Raw genomic sequence first — 23,810 nt, 5'->3', positions numbered from 1 at the left:
GTGACAGGAGACCGATGCCTAGAGTTTCTTCAAGTGCGACTCTGTCATGCTAATTTTCACAGCCTCTTTCAAAAATGCATTGAATGTCTAGGCAAACACACTGCGAAAGAGGGAGGCAGGATGTAGGATTCCAGTTTCTGGTCAAGTAGGATCTTCACGTGGTTACTGGATGTACAAGAAACAGATTTTTGGCAAAAACCTCAACATGTGGGAAATATGCTCCAGAAAAGAGAGCTGGCCAGATGCCTGCAGGGGCTAAGGAAGGGGCGGGCAGTAGAGGACTGACTTGGTGTCAGCCGCCATCGCTACCCTAGGTCTGCTTGTGGCTCAGCTCACTGGGTTGGTTCTAACGTCTCAGGCGGGGCTGAAGCAGTGGAGAGAGCTTGAGGACACCCAGGTGGAGGGATGAGATGCACTTGGGGTAGGAGATGCACGCAGGTCTGCAGACCCCAGAGAGAGCTTGTCCACTGGAACTCTCATCACCCCTGTCTACATCATTGGGTGGCAGCGGATGGTAGAAGACACCCATGTAGTCACTCTCCAGGTAAAAGCCTCACCCCCGAGTTCTTGAATTAGGAAGAAGATAGCACATACCTGAAGACCAAGTCAGATCACAGCAGCTTCCTAACCTGGTCTAAGGATGTTTTCAAACAAGACTAAAACTCACACTAGGGACTTGCGTGCATGTCCACTTCACCAGTGGAAAGACCTGCCCAAGACTCTGTGACTTCTGATCCAGCTCTTTGTGGGACCATAACCTGACCCTTGCCTGCCCCGGGCTCCCTATTGTCCCCTCTCCATCCCAGCAACGTCGTGCTGCTGATGTTCCCTCTCCTCTACACCATCCATTGTAAGCCCGCACACCAACACCCATGATCTCTTCTTCTGCCTGAAACATCTGTGCCCCACTCCTCATTCTCCTTCGTCCACTAGTTTATTCATTCACAAAAGCAGCCACTCAAGCCGATTGACTCTGTCCTTGCCTCTGGGGAGCCCACCTTCTAGCAGGAATGACAGACGATAGACACACAGTTACAACCGTAAGAAGCATCAGGAAGGACACTGTGGGGACAGACTGTCCCAGCGCCAGCCTTGTGCAGGGAGGTCGGGAGAGTCCCCAGTGGAAGTGGTATTTATGCTGACTTGGTAAGGCTGGGTAAGGGTTTGCCCAGGCTAGCTTGAAGCTTGTAAGGGATTTCCATTAGAATAGTTCCAAATTTATTGACATGGCCTAAATTCTCTGCAAATTATGGGTTCTCCATACCAGCCTAACCTGAACCGGTCCCTATTCCTGCTGCACTTGAGCCCTTTTGGGCTTCATCACCCAGCCGTGTGTGGATGGAGCCTCCAGCCCTCCACATGTGCCGAGATGGGGCGGACCCTGAGGGACTTCACGTGGCTCTGGTGTTTCCTGTGCATGCTTGTGCATCATCTGTGTCCAGAATATTACTCTTACTGAGTAAGAAGAGAGAAAATAGACACTTAAAGAAAAGCCCCCAATGACTCTGGAGGCTGATTAATGTTGGGAGAGGGGCTTGCCTTTGAGGCCGGTGGTAGGGGCACTGGGTTTGAGGCCTGGTGGGCTCCCACTGCTGGAAGTGGGGTCCATGAAACCCTGCTTTTGAACCCACGGGCAGGCAGAGAACCCCGAATCTCCCAGTCCCGCAAGGAGCGGCGCTCTGGAATCTGGAATCGAAGGCCCTTGATATCATCAACCCCTTCTCACTGTGAACAGTTCTGTCCATTTCTAAATTCTCTGCCGTCTGCCGGCTCACTCTCTCCAGGCACCCCCCACCTTCCCTCTTCTTTGTTGTAATGTGTGTGGGGAGGCCCGTGTCATATACTTTTAAGTGCTGTGGGCTCCTGTGGATGCTACAGATGTGTGCAGGTGTGGCCGCTTGTCCCGCTGCTGTCTGGGCGCCTAACCATCAGGAGCTGCCCCCCACCCTCCGGGGTGTGCACGTCGAGCCTCCATGCAGGGCCAGGAATGGGGAAGGCCTGCGAGTTTGGGAGGAGAAACCCACACACCCACTACCATTAGCATGCCCGCGATTTCCGTGGTCACTGCTAACGTTATTTATTACAGCTTCACGTTCCTTTTGAGGCATAATTAGAAAAGATATATAACCGTAGAGACCCTCGCCAAGATAAATGAATAGTTTGAGGCTTTTTCATTCCGATGCCTTTTTCAGAAACATTGGGAAGAGAGAAGGTTTTAGAGGTCTCTGCAGAAACTTTGCAGGAAAGGTGGTGAGATGGCATGCGTCCCTTTGGTGGTGGCTCCTGGTGCTGCTGGCCCCACGCGAAAACAGAGCAAGACATTCCACTTTATTTAGCGAGGGTGCGTCAGAGCTGGAAGGCCTAATTTATGATCCTGAAATACCATTCAGCTGATGCAGGAAATTCTAAGTGCATATGTACACGTCTTCTCTAAGAGGAATAATTTAGGGAAATCCAACAAGATTGGGGTTTAAAGACATACAGCCTTGTTAGCAGGAAGCTTAGAAACAAATACTTTTTTACGGTTTTAAAAGCTTCTGCTCCCATTTTTCTTTCTTTCTTTCTTTCTTTCTTTCTTTCTTTCTTTCTTTCTTTCTTTCTTTCTTTCTTTCTTTCTTTCTTTCTTTCTTTCTTTTAGGAAAGTGTGACATTTCTCTGGCCTTCTGAGCTCGTGCGGATGATTATACGAGGTTCAGGCCAGTCCTGCCCTGCACTCTCCTCTTTGCTCCCTGAAGTAAGCCCTCTTCCTCAGTGGTACCCTCTTCAAAGGAGCATTCATCTCTAACCCTTTCTCACAAAACCAGGCACAAAGCATCTTTCTTCAACTGGACGCTCCCAGGTATGGGGTGGGGAGTGCCTGGTGCTGCGTTTCCAGCTGGCTCTTCCAGCCATTTGGACCAGCCCAGGGACACGCTAGCTAGGAACCGGGCAACAGCGCATTTTAAAAACACTTGTTTCTATGAAATATTTGTTTGGCTTTTTCTCATGCTACTTCCTTCGTTTTATAAAACTGCTGCATCCTCCCTCCCTGATCTATTAACTTAGAAAATAAGTGTGTGCCCAAGATGGGGTCTGTACTGATCTTCAGTCTGGAGATTGTGGCCTCCTGGGACCACTGAGTCACACAGCCCATGTTGGATGCTATTTGAGCTGTCTTCCTATTTTACATGCATATGCAGAAGACAAACCTCTCCTTACAATGTCCCACAAGATCTAATAATAGTGATGCCAACATCTCGGAAGCAAAGGGAGAACCCTTTACGGACTGCTTTTTTATATGTCGTCTGTGTTGGAAGCATCTTCTAGCCCTGGGCAGTGGAGCCAACACCACTGCTCCACAGAGGACACGCCACAATCCGGTTCCCAGGGGAAACTCACGCGTGGAGTGCTTACGTGGTGTGTGTGGTGACCCACAGCCTGTAACCTCTTCACCACGGGCTGGGGCACTGCTCACACCTGACCTTGCCAAGGTGCGTTACAGGATGTCATCATAGGTGGTACTTAGAGCAATCTCCAGAAGGCAGATGCTCAGGCGAAGCCACCAAATCGTGGACCCAGCTCTCAGATCTAAACTGAATCACAGTGACTGGGACCTTCCCATTCATACTTGCTCAGATCGACATAATTTGCTCATGTGGAACAAGTTTCAGAAAAAGGAGAATTTTTCTTAGGGCCTTTGAATTGTGCCCAGTGACTCATTCGGTTTGAGACCACGTCATACATAGATCAGCGCCACTCACAGACTTTCCGAGGCCCGACAGGACTGTGAGTGCGCTGTTGGGTATCCCCGCACACAGGGAATGGCCTGTTCTGTCCTCTCATACACACGCCCCCGGCCTGCACCACGTTTGCCTCTGTCCTGACCGCAATAACGTCTCCCTTCTACGGTCCCCATTGCTTCCCGGCAGCTAACGTGCTCCATATAGCGTTAACATGTATTTCCACTGCTTGCTGATGCTTTATAGGAGAGGTGGGCCATTGAAGGAATTCTAATTTGTTGACGACTTCACAGGAAATAATCCTGTAACCTGGGTCAGACTGCCAGATGCAGTGGGGAGCTTGTCTGGGTTTGACGGGACAAGCGCCCTGGAGCCCATGGGGCGAGTCTCCCTCTCCTGGCTTTTCCTCCACCTTCCAGCTCACCGACCCTCGGATCTGCTTGGTTTTCATTGTACCATTGTAGAAAGTATGTTTTGGCACAGGCAAGATGGTCTCTTAGGTTCTACCAAGTTCTCAGATCTGTGACCTGCACAGATCATGCCCCAAATCACCTAAGGCAATTTCTGAGAGCCCGTGGACACACTGGGGACAGTGTTCGTGCACATGGTCTCCAGCCGACCAGCCTAGCGGCAAGGCTGACCTTCCCACGAGAGGGGGGACTGCTTGTGAAGTGTTGTACCGTCATCTGATTATGGACACGGCTACAGACTCTCTCTGAGGGACTTTAAAATGTCAGATATTGGTGGGCAATTAAAATAGTGTTTATTTGCTGCTTCGTGCAGAGGGGGCGCCCCACAGAATCTGTGATAGTTGCTTTGGGGCTCTCCATACCCAGCTTTGTCCCACGTCCTCCGCACCGTTAACCAGCAGCTCCACACGTAGGGGACTTGCAGGTGGGCTCATACGCATCCACGTTTTCTGCAAGGAGGAGAAGCCCTACAGTCTGCAGAAGCCACTGGCTCTGGCCTGTCCACTTACACGGGAAGAGCGTGGCGGGTGTGCGGTGGGACCTGCTTTTACTCGAGTCAGCATCCTCATCCTGAGGAGGTGTAAACACCTTGATGAAGTGCTTGACAAGCCAAGTACTTTAGAGCTTGTGATAAACGAAAAGACACAAAAGGGAGAAGAATAAGGAAGCGGCCTCGTAAATACAGCCAGGGGAGCAGACCTGTAACGCACATCTGAAAAATCACAACCACCTAAAAATGCAAGTTTTCCCCACGTCTCTCCTTTGTGGACTTCATACAGCCCCCAGCACGGACTAGTCAGCTAAGGGGGTCTAACCGTGTGCACAGCCCCCGCTCTCGGCCCCCACAGTGTCCCTTACTCTCCTAAATTCCATGGGGCACCCTCCCCCCATGACTGTCAGCAAGGACCCTTCAGGACGGGGAACTCCGGTCCTCCCCCCGCCTGCCGCAGCCTCCCTAGGGGGCACACAGGCTGGACGTTGACTCCACGGCGGCCGGGGGCGAATGTGACATGCTTAAAAAAGCCACACATGCCTGGAGGATTCATCGTCACCATGGGTCGGACTCCTTAAGTGGTAAGGCCACCAGGAAACGCTGACAGGTGTGTGTGTGTGTGTGTGTGTGTGTGTATGTGTGAGAGAGAGAGTGAGTGTGAGTGTGTGTGAATGTGAGAGTGTGTGAGTATGAGAGTGTGTGTGAGTGTGCGAGAGTGTGTGTGAGCGTGAGAGTATTGTGAGTGGGAGAGTGAGTGTGTGAATGAGTGTGAGTGTGTGAATGACTGTGTGAGTGTGAGTGTGGTGGAGGCAGCCCTCCACTCTATCAGGACGGGGCTGACAGGACAGTATCAGCCCGACCTTCAGAAGCCCTGTCTCTCCTGGACAAGACCCTCTCAAGGATGCCGGGGGTGGCGTGTTTCTCATTGGTGCCAAGGAGAACCCCACGCGCCGCCGACGCCCAGCCCTTCCCACGTGAAGCAGGGCTGGGCTCCGCATGGCGCTGGGACGCCAGCGTGCGGTCAGGGGCCGCAGGGTGACAAAGGACCTCTCTGCCAGGTTCGGAGCTGTGACAGTCTGCGCAGCCCCCTCCAGATGGGCCTAATTAAACTACTAGCCAATGAGCGGGTCTGACGGCCCCATTAGCAGCCCTCCCACGCTCACACAAACAGCTCAGGAGGAGGGTCTTTCTGGAGCCGCGCCAGGCTCGCCCCCGCTGTGCGCCGCCCTCGGTCTTGCGAGGCTTGCGGAGACGCCTGGGCCCCTGCCCGGCAGGTCCCTGAGACAGCGCAACACAACGGCGGACTGCGCGGGACAGGGGGGCTGCCATCCTCCTGTTCAGCTCCGCGATGGCCCGCTGCCCCGCGTGGTGACAAAGCCGCTTCACCTGTCTGGCCCCGTTGCTCATGAATCCGGAGGCCAGTCCTTGGTTAACTAAACGCACCTCTCCCAACACAGAAGCTCGGGGCAGACACTGTCCTTGGTAGTTACTGCCATGGTAGAGACGCGCTTTATGCGCAACGAATGACAATCTAGGAGGCAAAGTGGGCGCCTGGTCCAGAGCTCAGTGGCCCCGGGTGCATCGATCCAAGGAGGGAGTGGGTGCTCGGTCCCACTGCTACGAGGAGTCTAAGAGAACAGATGCGCTTGCGGGGGCTGGGGTCGCAGATCGGGGAGAGCAGCTCCAAGGGCACAGGCCTCCAGCTACCCCACGAGCAGGTTCGGGATCTCCCGTCCAGCACGCTGACTCTGGGTGACTGTGCCGTGCTGTGTCCTTGGAAGCTGCTACAGAGCAGGTCCTGCAGAAGTGTTCTTACCGGAAAATCCCCACCACCATCAAAGGGGCTGCAGGGGGCTCCGGGAGCTGATGGGCATGCCGTGGCCTTGGTGGTGGTGGTTTCACAGTGTGTACGTGCCCCCAAACTCACCGAGTTGCGTTAAACACATGCAACTTTTTTACATGTCAGTCAGACCTCAATTAAGTAGTAAAAAATTAAATTAAAAAATAAATATGAAGAAACAGGGGGTGCCATGATGTGTGCTGTTTCTTCCGTAAGCCTTAGGAGCCTTACGCCCTGGCTGTCCCCGGGGGGTTCCCGCCTGGACGGGGACCCCAGTGCACCGCAGTGGGAGAAGGGAGCCTGCTCTCAGTGGGAGACACTGCTGTCTCATCCCTCCGTTTCAAATGCTTATCGTTTAAATGTTATCTTAGGAAACGATCAGTTGGAAATGTCAGTTCGTGAGAAACAATCAAGAAAAATACGGATAAAAAGCAAAGGTAAAAACTGTGGAAAGAGCCAAGATGTCCATCGACAGATGAATGGATAAAGAAGATGTGGTATATATATACAATGGAATATTATGCAGCCATCAAAAGGAATGAGATCTTGCCATTTGCAACAACGTGGATGGAACTGGAGGGTAATATGTTGAGCGAAATAAGTCAAACAGAGAAAGACATGTATCATATGATCTCACTGATATGAGGAATTCTTAATTGCAGGAAACAAACAGGGTTGCTGGAGTGGGGGTTGGGGTGGGAGGGATGGGGGGACTGGGTGATAGACACTGGGGAGGGTATGTGCTCTGGTAAGCGCTGTGAATTGTGCAAGACTGTTGAATCTCAGATCTGTACCTCTGAAACAAATAATGCAATATATGTTAAGGGGAAAAAAAAAAGAAGAAGAAGAAGAAGAAGGTAGCGGGAGGGGAAGAATGAGGCGGGGAAATCGGAGGGGCAGACGAACCATGAGAGACGATGGACTCTGAAAAACAAACAGGGTTCTAGAGGGGAGGGGGGTGGGAGGATGGGTTAGCCTGGTGGTGGGTATTGAGGAGGGCACATTCTGCATGGAGCACTGGGTGTTGTGCACAAACAATGAATCATGGAACACTTCATCTAAAACTAATATTGTAATGTATGGGGATTAACATAAGAATAAAAAAATGAAAAAAAAAAAAAAAAAAGCAAAGGTAAGGGACAAACAGTAAGTTAACAGTAACACACGATGAATAAAATGGATTTAAATGGGAGCAGACTGTCCCGTCATCAGGCTGTGGCATCAGCATGGCTCCTCCCACGACCTGGACCCTGTATTTTTCTAGTTGTGGTGGGTGAGTTCCGGCTGGTACCTGGTATCTCTGATGCTCTGGGAGCACACGAAATATGCAATGAAATCTACTCTGGCCCTCTGGCCACTCTCCCAGGAAAGGGGGGCATCTCTGCCCCCACCCCTGCTCTGGCCCCAGCCCAGAGAGCTCAGCCGCCCGTGATGATGGTGTAGGCTGCCCAGGGCAGCTGCTTGAACACCCGCTGTGTACGTGGCCTGCAGGGACAGGGCCGTGAGCAGAAGGGACTGACCTCCATCCAGCGTGACACTCAGGCTGGCTCTGGGGTCCCCTGGAGCTGGTAGCACCCACTTTGTACCCCGGGCCAGGCTTTTCCCTTTTGTATTCCTTTCTTCCCCGATGATATGTGCTCCCAAGGGAGGACCCGTGAATTATAAATACCCAGTTTTGTTCTATGGTGTTATTCTCTAACAGAGGGATCCTTTGTGCAGGAGTGTCTATTACCAGTAAGGATCACTTGATGGGATTGGGGTTACTATTATGTTATTGTTCATTCTTTTCCTTTTGCCCTCGGGGGCAGCACATTTCTCTCTTCTGTTTCTCTTTGGGCCTTTCCTGTCCTCCTGAAATTCAGCCGTCTGCAGATGGTTTTCCCAGCACTGGACAGCATGGACAACAAGAGCTATTTATGACCTGTTTTTGATAATGACCCGGTGTTGTTGATCCTGACCACCTGTTTTCTCTCTAGGGGAGTCCCCTCCTACCTTCCCCTCTATTTTTAGTCCTGGATTAGACAAATAAACATAACAACCAGTCACTGAATCCTAGTAACCTGTTACTATGGATTTGTATGCAGTACAGAACGGCTCTTCTTCGCCTGGCTTGTTCTGACCCACCTTTCCAGACCCACGTCTTCCAGGAAGTGCTCGCTCACTCAGTCACGGGGCTTGCAAGTGCTTATCCGGATTCCAGCAGCAGGTGCGTCTATGTCCACGTCAGGCTGCGCCATGATGAGAGGCAGGCCGTGCGGGGGACCCTGTGGGCACCTGCCTGGGCCCAGAGACAGACGGGAGGGGGTGAGGAGGGGCGGTGCCTGCAGGGCGCCGGCAGGGACAGGGGGCCTGCGGTGGGAGGCCGCCCTGGGGCTTTGCCAGGAGGGCCTAGTGTTGATGCTCAGTCTCGGCTCGGTAATCTTCATTAGACTGACGTCCTTCGTGTCTCCAGGCGAGACAGCTGTGGGTATGCAGGCTCCACGCACCTGGTCTTGTCTTCAGCAAAATACTGTTGAATTTCTGTGAATTTAGGGCCAGGCCAATGCCATGTGCCTAACAGCCTCAGTAAGTCCTGATAGATTGAACTGATGATAAAGAATTGATTTCCTTTTCCTTTGAAACCTAAGTGGGATGGTTTTTAATATGCTTCTCGGTCAACAAGAATGGTGTTTCGTGCCCCATTTGTGCTCAAGGATGACAACGCCACAAGCCAGCGTGGCCCCTTGGAGAGGAGGCTGCGTGTGCTTTCCGAGGGCGAGGGGGCTCCACAGAAGCTGTGTGACCCCGAGTCTCAGTCCACCGGCTCTGGCCGCTTGCTGACTGCCCTGGACAGCGCCTCCTGCCCACGCATGTCCTTCCTACCTGGCGATCCCCCGAGGCTCAGCTCAGGGGCCCAAGCCGCATCAGGTACAGCGGGGGGAGGCGCATGAATTCATGGATGAAAGAAGTAATGATCACCGTCCTGATGATACTAACTGGCTTCCTGGGACCTGTGTCATGCACCTCCACCTGCAGTGTCCTTAACCCAAGGCGGTGAGGAGCAGGGCAAGTTTCCCAGGCTAATCCTGGAATGACCAGCACAGGGAAACCGAGACCCTGCTGCTCCAGCTCATGGCGGAGTAGACGCCCACAGCCTTGCCCATTTGCACAGCCTTGCCAAGGTCACCCCACTTACCCAGCCCCTCACCCCCTGCAGCCACCTGTCCCTGGGGCACCCCACCCAGCCAGCCCTTCACCCCCTGCAGCCACCCCCAGGTCACCCCACTTACCCAGCCCCTCACCCCCTGCAGCCACCCCCAGGTCACCCCACCCACCCAGCCCCTCACCCCCTGCAGATGCACCCCCACCCCATGTCGCTCCACCTGTCCAAGCTCCAACTCGACCCTTCTGAAATCCAAGTCAGAGGGTTCTGTGGCTGGAACCCAGCAAGGGCTCCCCGCGTTGCTCAGAACAGAAGCCCCAGGCCTCACGGTGTCCTACAGGGCCCTGGGTGGACTGTCCACACCCCTGCCCCATTCTCTCCAGCACCCTGCTCTGACGTGTGCTGGTCTCTGCTTCCCACCTACTTCCCCCTGCTCCCCTTGGCCAGAGGTCACCTCCTTCGGGTCCTTGCTGAGACCTTGCCATTCCTCAGGGCTGCCCGCCACACCTCGACATTTCAAGCTTGACTCCCTCCATGTCCCTGTGCCCCGAGCCCTACCCGGCTCCCCCAGCTTGCACAGCCCTCGATGTGCAGAGTCTTGTGTATTGCTTGCCGTCCGCCCACTCCCTCTGGGCTATGAGTCCCATGAGGGCAACGTCTCTCATGTCCGGGATGTGTCCCCATAGAGGCTGCTCCTGACACCCAGCCAGCACTCAGGGGACGAAGCCCCATCTTAGTGATCACAGCAGGGACACTGCCAACGGAGAGTTCTAGGGGCCTGAGCTCAGAGACTGCAGTCCCCCTCCTTCTTCCCGATTCTACAAATCCCCTCTCTGGGGCTGGTGGGGGTCCAGACCCCAGCTCTCAGGGTGACCCTATGTGTCCACGTGGCCACCCACTGTGACACTTCAGGGTTGTGCTCGGCACGCAGAGCTACACTGTGTTTCATGGTCCTTCACTCGGTTACAATGTGATGTTCCCCCCAGGGTGGGGCTGGAGTGACAGGGGGACTGCAGGGGTCCAAAGAAGTCTGTCCTGATCCTGGGGGCAGAGGTGCAGGGGACGATGGATGGCAGCTTTCTTCTTGGGCCTTCTCTAGGGGCATTCTTGGGGAGCTCAGTGGCTGTTAGCCCAGCCGCTCAATCTGTGACCACTTGTCATAGTCCTGAGAGAGAAAGTGCTAGAACTGGAGATTTTCCTAAAACAAAGCACAGTGCTGCAGAAATCAGGTGCACTTTGGAAACCCCAAGGCCTGAAGGGGCCTTGGCACCTTCCTTCACCACCTGGACCGAAGGAAGCCCGGAGAGTCGGAAGTAGGCATCTGAGCTGTTCTCAGACGCGCCTTCCCAGGTGGTTTCTGTAACGCTCGTTGGGCCCATTAGAAGTGAGCACTTAATCGGTAAGCGGCAAACACCTTGCAACGTGCACTTAATTGTAACTAATTTGCTATTGATCAGCCATTTATTCTAACAGAACCATTGCCAAAGTGTCCCGCGTCGTTAACTGTCAAGATAAAGGGGCGCTGACATCTCTCCTACTCTCAAACATCTCTTCCCTACGTCAGAGTACATTTTGATTGATTCCAGAGAGGATGTGCAAAACCACATTAGGAAACGAGGAATTTGGTTTAAAACAAGTGAAAGCTGGAGAGTCCCCAGCTTGTTAGGAAAGCGCCCCCCCACTGGAGGCTGTCCCGGGAGCCCCGTGGCCAGGGTCTGCCTGATGGCCAGCACCTGCTGGAATGTTTTAGATTGCATCTCTGTTCTTAAGCAGCCTCGTGAGCGTCAAGGCCCCCAGAGGAGGAAGGGAAGAGATCCATTTTCCACATTCACATTACATACAAGCTTATGAATTAGTAGGTTCCTGTAACTCTTGCTTTGAAAGAAACTGCGCGTCCTCTGTGGGAGGTGTGGATCACGCACGCACAATGGTATCTCATGGGTCTACTTCATCTCCATAAAATAATGCATGGATTTAATTTTTCAGGTAACTGAAATGAAGCGGTTTAAGAGTAAGTGCTATATAAAATTTTAAGCATTTTTATTAATATATTTCTGGGATGTTTTACTTACTTCCCTGCTTTTTTAAAGAGAATACACATAATGATCTAACCTTTTGAAGGCACGTGATTGCCCATATGGGTATCAATTAATATCCTGGAAAGTATTTTAAAATAATTTCCTTTGCATTAATAGAGTGTTCCAAACAATTTATGCTTATCTGAGGACCCCAGATGTCCTCAGACACTGGGATTCTCAGGCCCCCCACTGCCCATCACCTGTCACCCGTCATGGGTCCAGAGAGAGACAGAGACGGAGGGAGGGAGGGATGGCCCTTGACCACACAGAACACTATGCTTCCCGATGTTATAAAGTGTACAACTTTGTGACCGATGTATCCTTTATCCTTGATTTCACACAAGGTCTTGAATTCTTCACATTTGCAAGTTGGCCAAACCATGAGCATGGAATTTGACTCTGTCCTAGAACACAATTTCTTCAGGCGAATGTGCTCACTGATATCAAATTAGTTGTAATGATTATAACTTATACTTTTAAAGTAACGTGCTTGTCATAGGGGAGCATTTTAAAATCATTCCCAAGGAGGGGTTCTCCTGCAGTGCAGAGGGCGCTGGGGTTTCTGCCCCGCCCAGGAGTGGAGGCCTCAGAGGCCGGGGGAGGCAGGGCTCAGCCGTTGAGAAGCGGGCGGCTGGAGGACAGAATCTAGAAACTCCCTCTTCCCGAAGCAGTGCTGTCCGTGACTTCTTGCTTTGTTTTGTTTTTGAGCAAAGGTGCCCGCAGAGCACGGGGCCCCTATCTGATGCAGCGATGCCGTGTTCCGAAACACTACATTTGTTGGCGATGCGTAGCACAGAGTGCCGACTAGTGCACGGCTCAGAGGAGGTCTTCCGATTCTGCATCTCTAGGTGGCGAATTTCTTCAGATCTAGACTCTCAAAAAAAAAAAAAATATGAAAGCAGTGAGATGTTATTAATCAAAGCTCAACGGCATATCTCAGCTTCAATAAGCTGTTTCTGGCCGTGCTGCAGATTTTAATTAACGGGTTCCTCACTGCAAATAGGAAGTGTAGTTAGCCCTGGGAAAAGAGAGCAAGGAAAAACTCATGGAATTTGAAAAATCCATATTCTTTCATGTTTAAGATTTCTTTCCTCTTTTTAAAACTGCAATAAAACTAACACTCTTTTTTCATCTTATGGAAAATTTTCAAATCCTTTCTTCTCTCCTGCTTCTCTCTGGCCTCTGGCAGAGTATGGAGACCGTACACCGTGCCTGTTGGCCCCAGAACGCAGCCTCCGGGACAGACGACCTCGCCGAAGGTGGCCTCTCCTTCGCCAGAAACAGTTACCAAGGAACACATCTCCGAAGACTTCCGAGGATTTAGGTGCAGTCTTTCCTGTGTGCTGAAGGCACCTTTAGAACTCCAGAATCAGAAGTCCAGAATCACGAAACCTGCCTTTGTTTGGAAGACGTCGGTGGAAAGACAGCAGAGTCCCTGGAAACCCAGAGACACCGTCTCTGTGTGTGTCTCTCTGTCTCTGTCTCTTTGTCTCTCTCTCCCTCTGTCTCTGTTTCTCCCTCTCTCTCCCCCTCTCCTTCTCTCTCTTGCTCTCCCTCTCCTCTCTATCTCTGTCCCTCTCCCTTTCCCTCTGTCTCTCTCTGTTTCTCCTTCTCTGTCTCTATCTCTGTCTCTCTCTGTTTCTCTCTATCTCTGTCTCTCTGTCTCTCTCTCTTTCCTCTCTCTCCCTCTCCTTCTCTGTCTCTGTCTCTCTCTCCCTCTCTCCCTCCTCTCTCTCCCTCTCCTCTGTCTCTGTGTCTCTGTCTCTCTCTCTCCCTCTCTCCCTCCTCTCTCTCCCCCTCTCCTTCTCTGTCTCTATCTCTCTCTCTCTTGCTTTCCCTCTCCTTCTGTCTCTATCTCTGTCCCTCTCCCTTTCCCTCTGTCTCTCTGTTTCTCTCTGTCTCTGTCTGTTTCTCTCTCTCTCCCTCTCTCTGTCTCCCTCTCTCTCTGTCTCTATCTCTGTCTCTCTCTGTGTCTCTCTGGCTCTCCCTCTCTCTCTCTGTCTCTCTCCCTCTCTGTCTCTCTCCATCTCCTTCTCTGTCTCTGTCTCTCTCCCTCTCCTTCTCTGCCTCTCTGTCTCTCCCCTCTCTCTCTGTCTCCTTCTCTGTCTCTCTGTCTCCCTCTCTCCCTCTCCTTCTCTGTCTCTCTCTCTCTCCCTCCTCTCTCCCTCTTCTCTCTTTCCGTCTCCTTCTCTGTCTCTCTTGCTCTCCCTCTCTGTCTCCTTCTCTGTCTCTCTCTAGCTGTCTCTCTCTGTCTCTGGCTCTGCCGGCTGGCTGCAGCACGCCCTGGTGACGTGGGTCTTGGAGGCCCCCGGGCCCAGGCAGCGCCGTTTGGGACACAGCCACAATGCTGCTCGAGCTCTGCGAGACCCAAGTCCCCACCTCAGTGCAGTTAAGCACACCGCTATTGTGTGGGGCACTTTGAGCTCCATCTCATGCACCGTTCTGTGTTCGGCTCACATTGTTCATGTTGTTATCTTGTGAAATCACGCTGAATTCCCACTTCCCTGTCTGAACTGCCATGGCGCTAGCCAAGTGGGAGAAAAGGTTCTTCGGAGATTGATTTTTTTCCCAGACACCATGGTTCTGTTCAATTGAATTCACTCAAGTTGTGGTTAACATAAACACCACAGAGAGTAGGACATGTCAAATTAGCAGCTTTGCAAATCTCCTGTTAATTGTCAGCCTAATTAAAAAATTGCTAATTATAATGTTTATAACTTCAAATAATTGCTCAGCTATAAAGTAGGGACTGTCAGGTGTAAACAGGGGACTGGAGGGGAAAAAATCAATCGACATCTGTTAATTTATTAGCGGCAGTGCACCAAATTGAAAAATGGATAGCCTATTGCACCGTAAATCCACGTTGCGATAAAAAGACCAATTCATTCAGCACCTGCTTTAATAAATGATAATGGCCATCTTTACTAGCTTGCCCCAGGGCGTCTTTGCTTATCAAATTCCCATCCTGTCTGGGACGTGAAGAAAGGCACATGACGGATCTCTAGGAGGGAGAGCCATTGACAAAACGCTTGCCCCGTTTATCAGAGAGCACAGACCCCTGCAACTCGACTGAAGAAAATCATTTAACATTTGGTGCTGTGCAAAATTAAAAATGAAAACCTAAAACGCACAGAGACACACACATTCGGATGCCAAACGTGGGGGGACTCTCTCTTCCCTGAGAGAATTCTGGAGTGCTGGGGCCCATAGCTCGCTCCCTTTGGTCCAGATTCCCAGAGCATCGCTACCTGCTGGACACCGTGGACCGGGCAGCTGGGAACGCCAGGTTCTGAGATGTGCTCTCCCACCGTCTGGCCCTTTGTAAACGTGCCTGCTCTGCAGGTGTCTGTGTGGCCCTGCCCCGGGCTGGGGCAGGTCACCGCGCTCTGCTCCTGGCCCACCCCGGGCACTGGGGACTCCCCAGGGTAGGGGCCCCTGCCTTCACCGCCCTCTTCCTTGTTCCCGACCTGTGGAGGAAGGACGCAGAGACCCTCTCTGTCATGTCCCTCCCCTGATGCATGCAAGGCACTCCCTGAGCTTCCTGGAGCAAAATCCTAGGTAAATGCTCACAGATGCTTCAGTGAGCACTGGGGTGTTGTCCACTCTTGAGTCGCCAGACGTTTGTTGAGAATCTTGTTCTATGCGGGGAATTATCTTAAGACAAGTGAAACAAAGATGATTACCGATGTCCTGTCCTACGTCTGTTCATGGGTAAAACCTGAAAGGAGGTGGCCACTGTGTCAGCCCCCTACCTGTGATGAGCAGCAAACACCTAACAGCAAGTGCTTCCTGGACTCGCTCACGGCCTCACGTGGTCGGCCTACAGAGGGCCTGGTCAGGGACGCAGACGCAGGGCTGGGGTGTCTCATGATCACTTTCTCCCCGTATTTCCTGGACCCAACCTGGATCTGAGCAGGTGCAGGGAGCAGCAGAACGCCGAGGGGAGGGCTCTCTTGCTTCCTGGGCTTGAACTTGGGGGTCCCTCCTTTCTTCAGTCACGCGTCCTGGCGCCACCAAGTCATGTCCCCAGGTCACAGTGTGGTGCTACCTGGTGGAGGGGGACTCCCACGTCTCTGCTCTGCCAGCCAGTGGTTCACCTCCCCACCAGTGGAGAGAAAGGGTGACGGCGACCATCACCGTGGGCCATGTTTGGATTCCATTCCTTCTTCATTTTTGTGGATGCCTCAGCATCTGTCTTTACAGGTCTGAGGAGGCACCCCTGGTTTGGGGCTGCTCCCAGCTATGCGGTGAGTGCGGGCAAGCTCAGAGGGGCCCGGGGCCCAGCCGGGGGAGGCACAGCCTCCATGGACGGGCTGGTGGATGCAGTCCCCACACAGCGGGCATCTGAGCAGAGGGAGATCCCTCGCAGAGAGTGACATTTATTGAGTCAACACCTGCCAGCAATAACGTGCTCATAATCACTTTTCAAAACATCTGTTAGATAACATTAACATTACTCCCATTTACAGAGGAGACACTTTAGGCATTAGTGTTCCCAAACTTGCCCTAAATCTACGTGGAAAGGGATAGAGGCATGGTGTGGACTTGGGGTCTTCTCTCCACTTCCACTAAACCACAAGGTTCCCAGGAGGAGAGGGCTCGGAGAATGGGGAAGGGATTGTAGTGGGGTAACAACGGATGCTGTAGCAAGTAAATCAAAATCACAGCAGTTTGGCACCACTCATGTGTGCTGAGCTGAAGAGCCACCCAGAGGTGTCCACACCCGAGTCCCTGGAACCTAAATGTGTCACCCTGTGTGGCCAGAGGGGCTTTGCAGATGCAATTAAGAAAAGGGGAGGCATCTGGCTTATCTGGTGGGCCTAACCTAATCACCCTGAAGAGCGAAGCAGAGAGAAGACTCAGCGAGGATCCAGGTAGGGAGGCGGGCGGTCCACCCACGGCTGCTGCAGGGGTCACAGGGATCGCAGGAAAGAATTCATCCCATGGCCTCCGGGAGCGAAGACTGGCCCCTCAGCCCTGTAGCCTCCAGGAACTGCATTCAGCCAACGATCTGAACGAGCTGGGTCCGGGATGAGCCCCCCTGGCCGGCCCAGCCATGCCCAGACTTCTGACTCTTGGGCCTGTGAGGTGATAAAAGGCTTGTTCACTTAGTGATCTGCATTTAAGGTTCTTCCATGTCTTTTCATGGCGTGATAGCTCGTTTCTTTTCAGCGCTGGATCACATTCCATTGCCTGAATGAATCACAGTTTATTTATCCATCACTTGCTGAAGGACATCTTGGTTGCCTCCAAGTCTGGCAATTATGAATAAAGCTGCTGGAAACATCCAAGTGCCGGTTTGTGTGTGGACCTGTACACAGTAAATACAAAGGACTGTGATTGCCAAATCGTAGGGTTCCAGTGTGTTTAGCCCTGTGAGAAACCCCCGAGCTGTCCTCCAGCGTGGCTGGACATTCCCACCAGTGATGAACCGTGAGGTCCTTCAAAGTCCTGCATAAAGCTGATGTCAGGCTTCCCTGTTAGGAGGTGTCAGGGCTCAGAGAAGAGCATCCCGTTAATGACGTCTGCCGGGTATTGAGCGCACGCCGTGTGTTACGCGTTTGATAGTCACTGGCCCGGCCGTGGCCTCGGGGACCACTGCGCGCCCTCTTATCTCCTGTTTACTAGTAAGAAACCCAGGACTGCGAGGTTACCTGACTTTACAAACATCACAACCATCAAACATGGAAGTTGAAACTCCAGTCTGGCTGACTCTGGGGCCCGTGTCCCCGCCACATCAATGCGGCTCGCGTCTGCAATGCCTTCGCGAGCTTTTTGGGGGCAGCTCTGCACCATGCTGGGCTGTGGAGGCCTCCCTGCCTCCAACAAGATGGGAGAAGAGCCAGACAGGGAAAATAAAAGAAATCACGTACAGTGTGTGGGGGGGGGGGCACAAAGCCCAAAAACCCAATCCCAGAATCTACAGTCTCGTGTGTGCACCTTGTCCAGGTGGAAGCAGGCCCTGTGTCTTGTCATCAGAAGTGCATGAGGCATCAGAACTTCTCCCACCTAGGGCTTCTCAGTTCCCAAGGAAGCAGTGGAATCATAATTAAAAAAAAAAAAAAAAAAAAGCTTAGGTCATTGCTAACTTCTGATTTGAACATCTTTAATTTTGGTTATTTCCCCTGGCTCCTTCGCTTATTGCCCTAGCTCTTTCTTTAGTATTTAAAACTCTGCATAACAGTTCATATAAAACCTTCACCCCCGTTTCCAGCCAGTTTAAGAAGCACACAGGGCGGGGTTGTGTGCAGACAGATGCCGGGCTCAGTCCGCTGGGGCAGGGTCACGTACAGATGCAGCACTGGGTCCCATGGGGGGCCACCTACAGAAGCCGCACTGGGTCCCATGGGGGGAACGTTGCGATCGGAAGCCTCACTCCGTTGGGTGGGGCGGAGTCACGTGCAGATCCCACACTGGGTCCCACGGGGTGGGGTCACGTGTAGATGCCACCCTCGGTCCAGTGGGGCAGGGTCTCGTGCAGATGCAGTACTGGGTCCCGTGGGGAGGGGTTGCCTGCAGATTCCGCACCGGATCCCATGGGGCGGGGTCACGTGTAGATGCCACGCTTGGTCGGGTGAGGCAGGGTCAAGTGCAGATGCAGCATTGGGTCCCACGGGGAGGCTTTGTGAGTGGAAATCGCAGTTGGTCACTGGCGGGGTACCAGGGAACCAGCGTGAGCCCTGGATGTGGGGTACTCCCAGGGGGTCTGGGGAATGCTCATGTGCATAGAATCCAGCCAGGTTAGAGCCGGAGCGGACCCCAGAGGTGACCTCGCAAAGTGCTCTGAGAAGGCAGCCGCCTGAAGCTCAGAGGCTAGGTAGCTTGGCTAGCCTCTCACGTGGAGCATGGGGCAGGGGTCAGTCCCCGCACCTGTCCCCATGCCACGGCCGCGGGACCACGGACGATGAAGAGAAGGGCCAGCAGCTACGCAGTAGCACAGAGGAACCTCTCCTCCCGGGAGTGGTTGTCCGGCTACAGCAGAGCAGGGGCAGATGGGGTCTCTGGAAGCTCCCCAGACAGGAGACTCTTCTGGGGGGCTCTGCTCCCCAGACAGCGGGCCCCACACCCGCAGCTTCTTAGATTGGCGGGATCTCGGAATCTCGGGGCTCCCCTGAGGGCGAGCGAGGGATGGAGAACATCCCAGCACAGAGCCAAGCACACGTGAAGTCACAGCCACCCACTGGGGATGAACTGAGTTCCCGGAGACCACAGAGCCTGCAGATGAGGCACTCCCTGGGGAGCAGCGTGTCCCCAGGCTGCCACAGACCCCGGGCCCAGGCGGTGCATGCAGGCCAAGCCCTGGACGGATGCACAGGGAGCCAGTGAAGCCTCAGGACACAACGGAGATGACCTAGGTCCCCGGACGGACGCTGTGTGCAGAGGCAGCTGCAGAGCCTTACGATGTCATCACTGCACGGACCTCGCTGGTTAGGATAGTGCAGGGCAGGGAGGAAGGGGCTCTGTGGAGCCAGACAAGGGGGAGGGAGCTGAGGGTCAGTGCGCGCGCCGTCTGTGATCCGCATGCGGCCTGTCTGGGAGCAGCCTGCAGGGCTGGAGCTTCGGGAGCAGAGTCTACAGGCCGCCTGGGACCGGCCCCAGGAGGGCCAGGCGGGTCTGGGACATCCATGGAAGACTATTCCCTGCAGCAGCATTCCCCGATGGGAACTCCAGGGGAGCCCCCTTTCCAAGGACACACACGCCTTCCCATCCTCATTCCGGGGGTCCCACAGTCTGCCCTGTTTCGGGTGCCATCTTCCTCCTCAAAGGACACCCCCCAGCTTGCAGGACAATTCAAGTGTCGGGTCAGCAACAGTCTTGTCAATAACTCAGGTCTGTAACGTCTATTCCAAACCTGATCTTTAGCTTCTTGCTTTGTCCTGTTTTGCCAAGGCCCCTGAGCGTTGGGAATGTCTGGATCTCAGAGACGTGATGTACCCATAAGCTGCCATTGTTTTGAACGAATGTTTTAAGGAATCTGGGACCTGGGGAGGCCAGCGTTGAACTGCACCAGCTTTAACATGTACTGTTGTGATTACCTGACATTATCTGTTCAACAGCTGAAACCTCTTGGGGGGTTGGGAGACCTGGTCGCACGAGAGTCACATGGGTACTTTCTGGCAAAGCTGTAGGTGTTTATATACTTTTAGAATTTGTGCACTCTGAAATAGCCCCTGTCCCAATCTGCTAAAAACACAGAGGGGTTTTTTGTTGTTATTATTAGAGAATTAACATCCGTATTAGTGGTTGAATCCAGGAAGCGGTTCTGGATTCTTAGTAGGTTACATTTGTGTGGGAAATTACTTGCGTAGATTGTCCCAAATAGAATTTAAGTTGAAACCATAGATTTCACAATCCTGTCTCATTGGAAAGTCCGATGATAAATCACACTTCAAATTAAATGTCCCATGATAATTAGTGAACTAGTGTGAGCTTAGACCTGAGATCTGTCTGACTCTTCACGCGCTCTCTTTTCTTTAGGTAATCGGGACTGAAGCATGTGTTTTATGAGGGTTAGGAAACATGTGAACATTTCATTTAGCTATTTTTAAAGGACTGTACAGACATTCAAATTTGGTATGTTGGAGTTGAACGCGCGTATCATACAGTGTAAGTAAAATTGCACACAAAATTACAAATGGGGTTCTTTGTAAACATCTTTGCTAATAAAAACATGTTCATTTTGTAGATAATACCAGAGATGGGCCCAGGAAAATAAATCATGCATTTATAAACAGCAACTGCTTGAAAGAAGCAAACTAAGCAATTTTCACGTCTGCACCGGAACCGAGCGATCCTTGTTTTCACAGCTGAATATTCAGAGGGCTGTTTACCGTAATTGGAAGATACTTGACAGTTTAAGTAGAGCTCACATTTAGCTTCAAAATAGGCCCCAAATTATTTGTTGCAAGCCCTTTAGATAAATAAGCAAGAGTGCTGCTCAATTGTCCTACAAAGCCACAAATTAGAGGCATTTTGGGGTTATCCTGAGTGATTTCTGAAAGTGATGATAAAATTCCAGTTTTCTTTTGTATCAGTCCCCTCCATGAGCTTCAGGAGTGCTATCTTCCCAGATCAAGAACCTTCTGTGAAAATAATCCTGAGGCTGTCTGTAGAGAACCGGAAGCCCCCAGGCGGACGGGGGCCTCACCGCGTGGCCCTGCAGGCAGCATGCTGGGCCGGATAGAGAGGGCGGCTCTCCCTCCACGACCACACTTCGTGGTCAGCCTCCTGGGCTGGCTTCCGGGTGGGGCCTTGTCCTACCAGGCCCAGTGTTGCCAAGAGTCCCGCTAAGCCAATTTGTAGAGAAGCCCACCAGGCCTCACTGCTAGCCTGAACCTGGGTCCCCAGCCCAGCTCCTCTGGTCGTGGTCCAGGCCCTGTCCGCTCCGGCCGCGGCGGCCACGCTGGGGGTGGGTTCGAAATCTCCTCCCAGAGCATGTGTGTTTATAACCAAGGCTTGCTCGTCTGTTTAACTGGCCTGGTGTGACTTTTCTTCTCTGCTCTAGCGTGTATAGCATTTGGCTGTGATGATGGCTCCGTTTATCCCAAAATGAGGTGTGAGGGTCAACACAAGCCTCTCCATGTTTACACACCCACGTGTGCCGCTCGCTCAGCAGAAAGCCCCCTTACGTGGAGACAATTTACCTATATTTTGGGTAGACTTCCAAAAAGCTAGGGTTTGTGGTTTCCAAGCTCTCGATGCCTTCAAATGCATGGATTAAAGCCACAGAGTGTCCGTGGGGCACTCTGACAGGACGGCAAGTGTCCATCGGCACACAGCTCGGAAAAGCCTGGGGCGAGGACTCACAGGGCAAGAGTGGTCTGGGCCATATAACCAAGAGACGGTTATCTTTATAGGTTTCAAAAGGTCCGGTTTCTGTTGATCTGATAGCCAGTTTTCGTAAGGATGAGCCTCTGTCTCCAAGAAAAGATTGATTTATGTCTCTGACACTTTTTTTCCAGTAGGTAAGAAGGCATTTCAATCTCAGACAGATTTTTTTTTAATCAAACCATCTCCCCCATTTCACTGCTTATGGGAGGGACTCTGGACACAGCTGGACGTCTCTGTTGTGTTCTGGAAGACACGCCTCTGAGAGTCCCTGACGGCAAAGTCCCACCACGTAGGGCAGAACTGTCATCCGTGCTACTGACCTCATGCCGTGGCCCGGGGAAGGTCAGTGGAATAAGCCACTTGATTGTACCCGGGATGGGTTGATCAGGACTGTGCGTCCGCCCGCGGGCTCCCGGAGGGACAGCCGGTGGAGGAACTTGAAGGGAGCAGGTGCTTTTCTGCCTCCAGGCTTTGTGGCAAGCCAAGATCTAGACTGCTGGGAGCCTGAGGATGTGGGAAGGAGAGAAAGGAGGGCATGTGTCTGTCCTGTGAGGCGGCCAGAGTGTCCCAGATGGTGGTGGGTGGGCCGTGGTCACCGGCACGGACAATCCCCGCAGCCTGGGCAGGCCATGCAAACGCAGAACTTGAGCGCATGGGGGCTGGGGGCCCTGGCAGCTGTGTGGAGCTTTGGGAGGCCCGATGGTGCTCGGCACACCTGTCCTCCCGGAGGAGGGAACACCGATTCTAAGCGGGAAATGGAGGTGTCTGGCGGGACTCAGCCCCAGGGACGCAGGACCCGGACGCCTCTCAGGTTCCAGCAGGGAGGGCGCGGCCGCAGTGAACGCTCAGCCCTGAAGATGTAGCGTGGTTGGGAAGCCCGTCCAGTACATACCGGCCTTTCGTCCTCTTTTCTTAGCACCCCGTAAGCTTGGCCGTAATGTTGTACTGATCCCATCACTGTGAGTCAAAAAGTTCACATTGGGAGGTTTGGCATAGCTGGTGATGAACCCAAGTTTCTCCTCTAGCTCTCGGAGATTTAGAAGTGACCTAACACTTATCTTTGTCCCAAGGGGACGCGGGTCTTCAGAGGGCTAGCTTCAGCAGGAGATGCATTCTGCTGGGGCCCCATTATTTAAAACATTTTAAATTATATGTCAGCTTGAAAACCAGGAATTTTTACATTAAGATTGGGGTTATTGGTGTCCCTTGAAAGACCGGAAGATCTGTGCCCTTGGGTCCGTGTCTGCCCTCCCCACTTTGCACCCACCTCTCCCCTGCCCCTCCCACACTACGCTTGCCCTGCTTCCCTCACGCCCATGATCCGCCTGGCACCTGGGACACCGAGGGTCCGGGGGCTCCGAAGGCCTTGGCTTAGAGATACCCCACGGATCCTCTGCACTGTGCTGGGATCAGACTTCAGGTGTCCTGAATCATCCAGCATATTTTGCTTCTTGGCATTGCCCAGGCAGTTAAGACGTCTGAGCAAGAGCGGTGGCAAACACAGCGCTGTTCACAGACGGCCGGGTGCGGGGGTCGGAGGATAGGAGGGCCACCGAGAAATGCGAATTATATTTATTGCGCATCTACTGAATGAGACAGCTACACATCTCAGCCTTTTTCTTATTTTGATTTTTCTAAATGGAATTCAAATTCTTCATATGGAAAGAAATCAAAAGGTCAAATGGGTATTTTCGTGTTCCTGCCATGCATCCGCTTTCCAAATATAATTTTCCAGGCCTGCTGTCTGTTCTCACAGCTCCCCTCGTTTCTCCTCTTCTGGGGTGCGAGCCTGATCCGGGGGCGCCCCCTCCGCCCTCGCGCTCAGTGTGTGGGACTCCTGTGGGCCCGTGGTCTGCTCTCTCCCTCCTGAGGGCTTCCCGTCTCTCAGGTCCCAGCAGAGGGGCTTCCCCGCTGCTGGCCCGGGGGAGGGTGCCTGTGGGGTCTGGGGTGCTTCTCCTGCTGATGAGGCTGTAATACCGGCCAGCTCCAGCCTGACGAGGCAGAGACTCAGTTTGTCGTCACACTGAGAGTCTTTAGAAGGAGCCGCCTATGGTCGCTGGTCTGGTCCTTCTGATCACACATACTGTAGGGCTTAGCTGGTCCGAGCAGGACAGAGCCCACTAGCCCCACCTGGGCCGTACGTGCGGGCCCTTCTCTGGCTGTGTCTGTCCCCTTCGTCCCCACCATCTGCATGCAGTGTCAGATCGTATTCTCAGCCTCTTAGCACATCCTTACCA

The 23,810-nt window shown here is 52.9% G+C and overlaps 1 protein-coding gene across 4 annotated transcripts; it reads left to right on the top strand.

The window, feature by feature from the left end:
• Positions 1-8,220: 8,220 nt before the first annotated feature.
• LOC123842037 (uncharacterized) lies at positions 8,221-15,376 on the top strand. Of its 4 annotated transcripts, XR_006790346.3 has the most exons (3): positions 8,233-8,728; positions 11,651-11,675; positions 12,932-15,375. XR_006790346.3 is itself a non-coding variant. In XM_054507388.2 (2 exons), the coding sequence occupies exons 1-2, from the start codon at positions 8,601-8,603 to the stop codon at positions 14,133-14,135; spliced, it is 1,332 nt and encodes a 443-aa protein (XP_054363363.1). In that variant the 5' UTR covers positions 8,284-8,600; the 3' UTR covers positions 14,136-15,376. The 4 variants fall into 4 exon arrangements, 2 of the variants coding, with proteins under 2 accessions (XP_054363363.1, XP_064448219.1); XR_010411753.1 differs by lacking the exons at positions 11,651-11,675; positions 12,932-15,375 and adding an exon at positions 9,216-9,714 and having other exon boundaries at positions 8,221-8,728; XM_054507388.2 differs by lacking the exon at positions 11,651-11,675 and having other exon boundaries at positions 8,284-8,728; positions 12,932-15,376.
• The last annotated feature ends 8,434 nt before the right edge of the window (positions 15,377-23,810 follow it).

Source organism: Mirounga angustirostris, unplaced genomic scaffold (genome assembly GCF_029215605.1).
Source record: "Mirounga angustirostris isolate CCGP_5_RB_7025 unplaced genomic scaffold, mMirAng1.0.hap1 SCAF_5, whole genome shotgun sequence".
Classification (NCBI taxonomy): Eukaryota; Metazoa; Chordata; class Mammalia; order Carnivora; family Phocidae; genus Mirounga; species Mirounga angustirostris.
Note: the sequence above shows the minus strand (reverse complement) of the source record. Positions and strands in the feature narration are given on the sequence as shown.

Coding starts and splice junctions, on each gene's coding strand:
- LOC123842037 (XM_054507388.2), top strand. CDS start 8,601: ATGCAGTACAGAACGGCTCTTCTTCGCCTGGCTTGTTCTGACCCACCT. Junction 8,729..12,931: donor TATCCGGATTCCAGCAGCAG/GTGCGTCTATGT, acceptor GGCCTCTGGCAG/AGTATGGAGACCGTACACCG.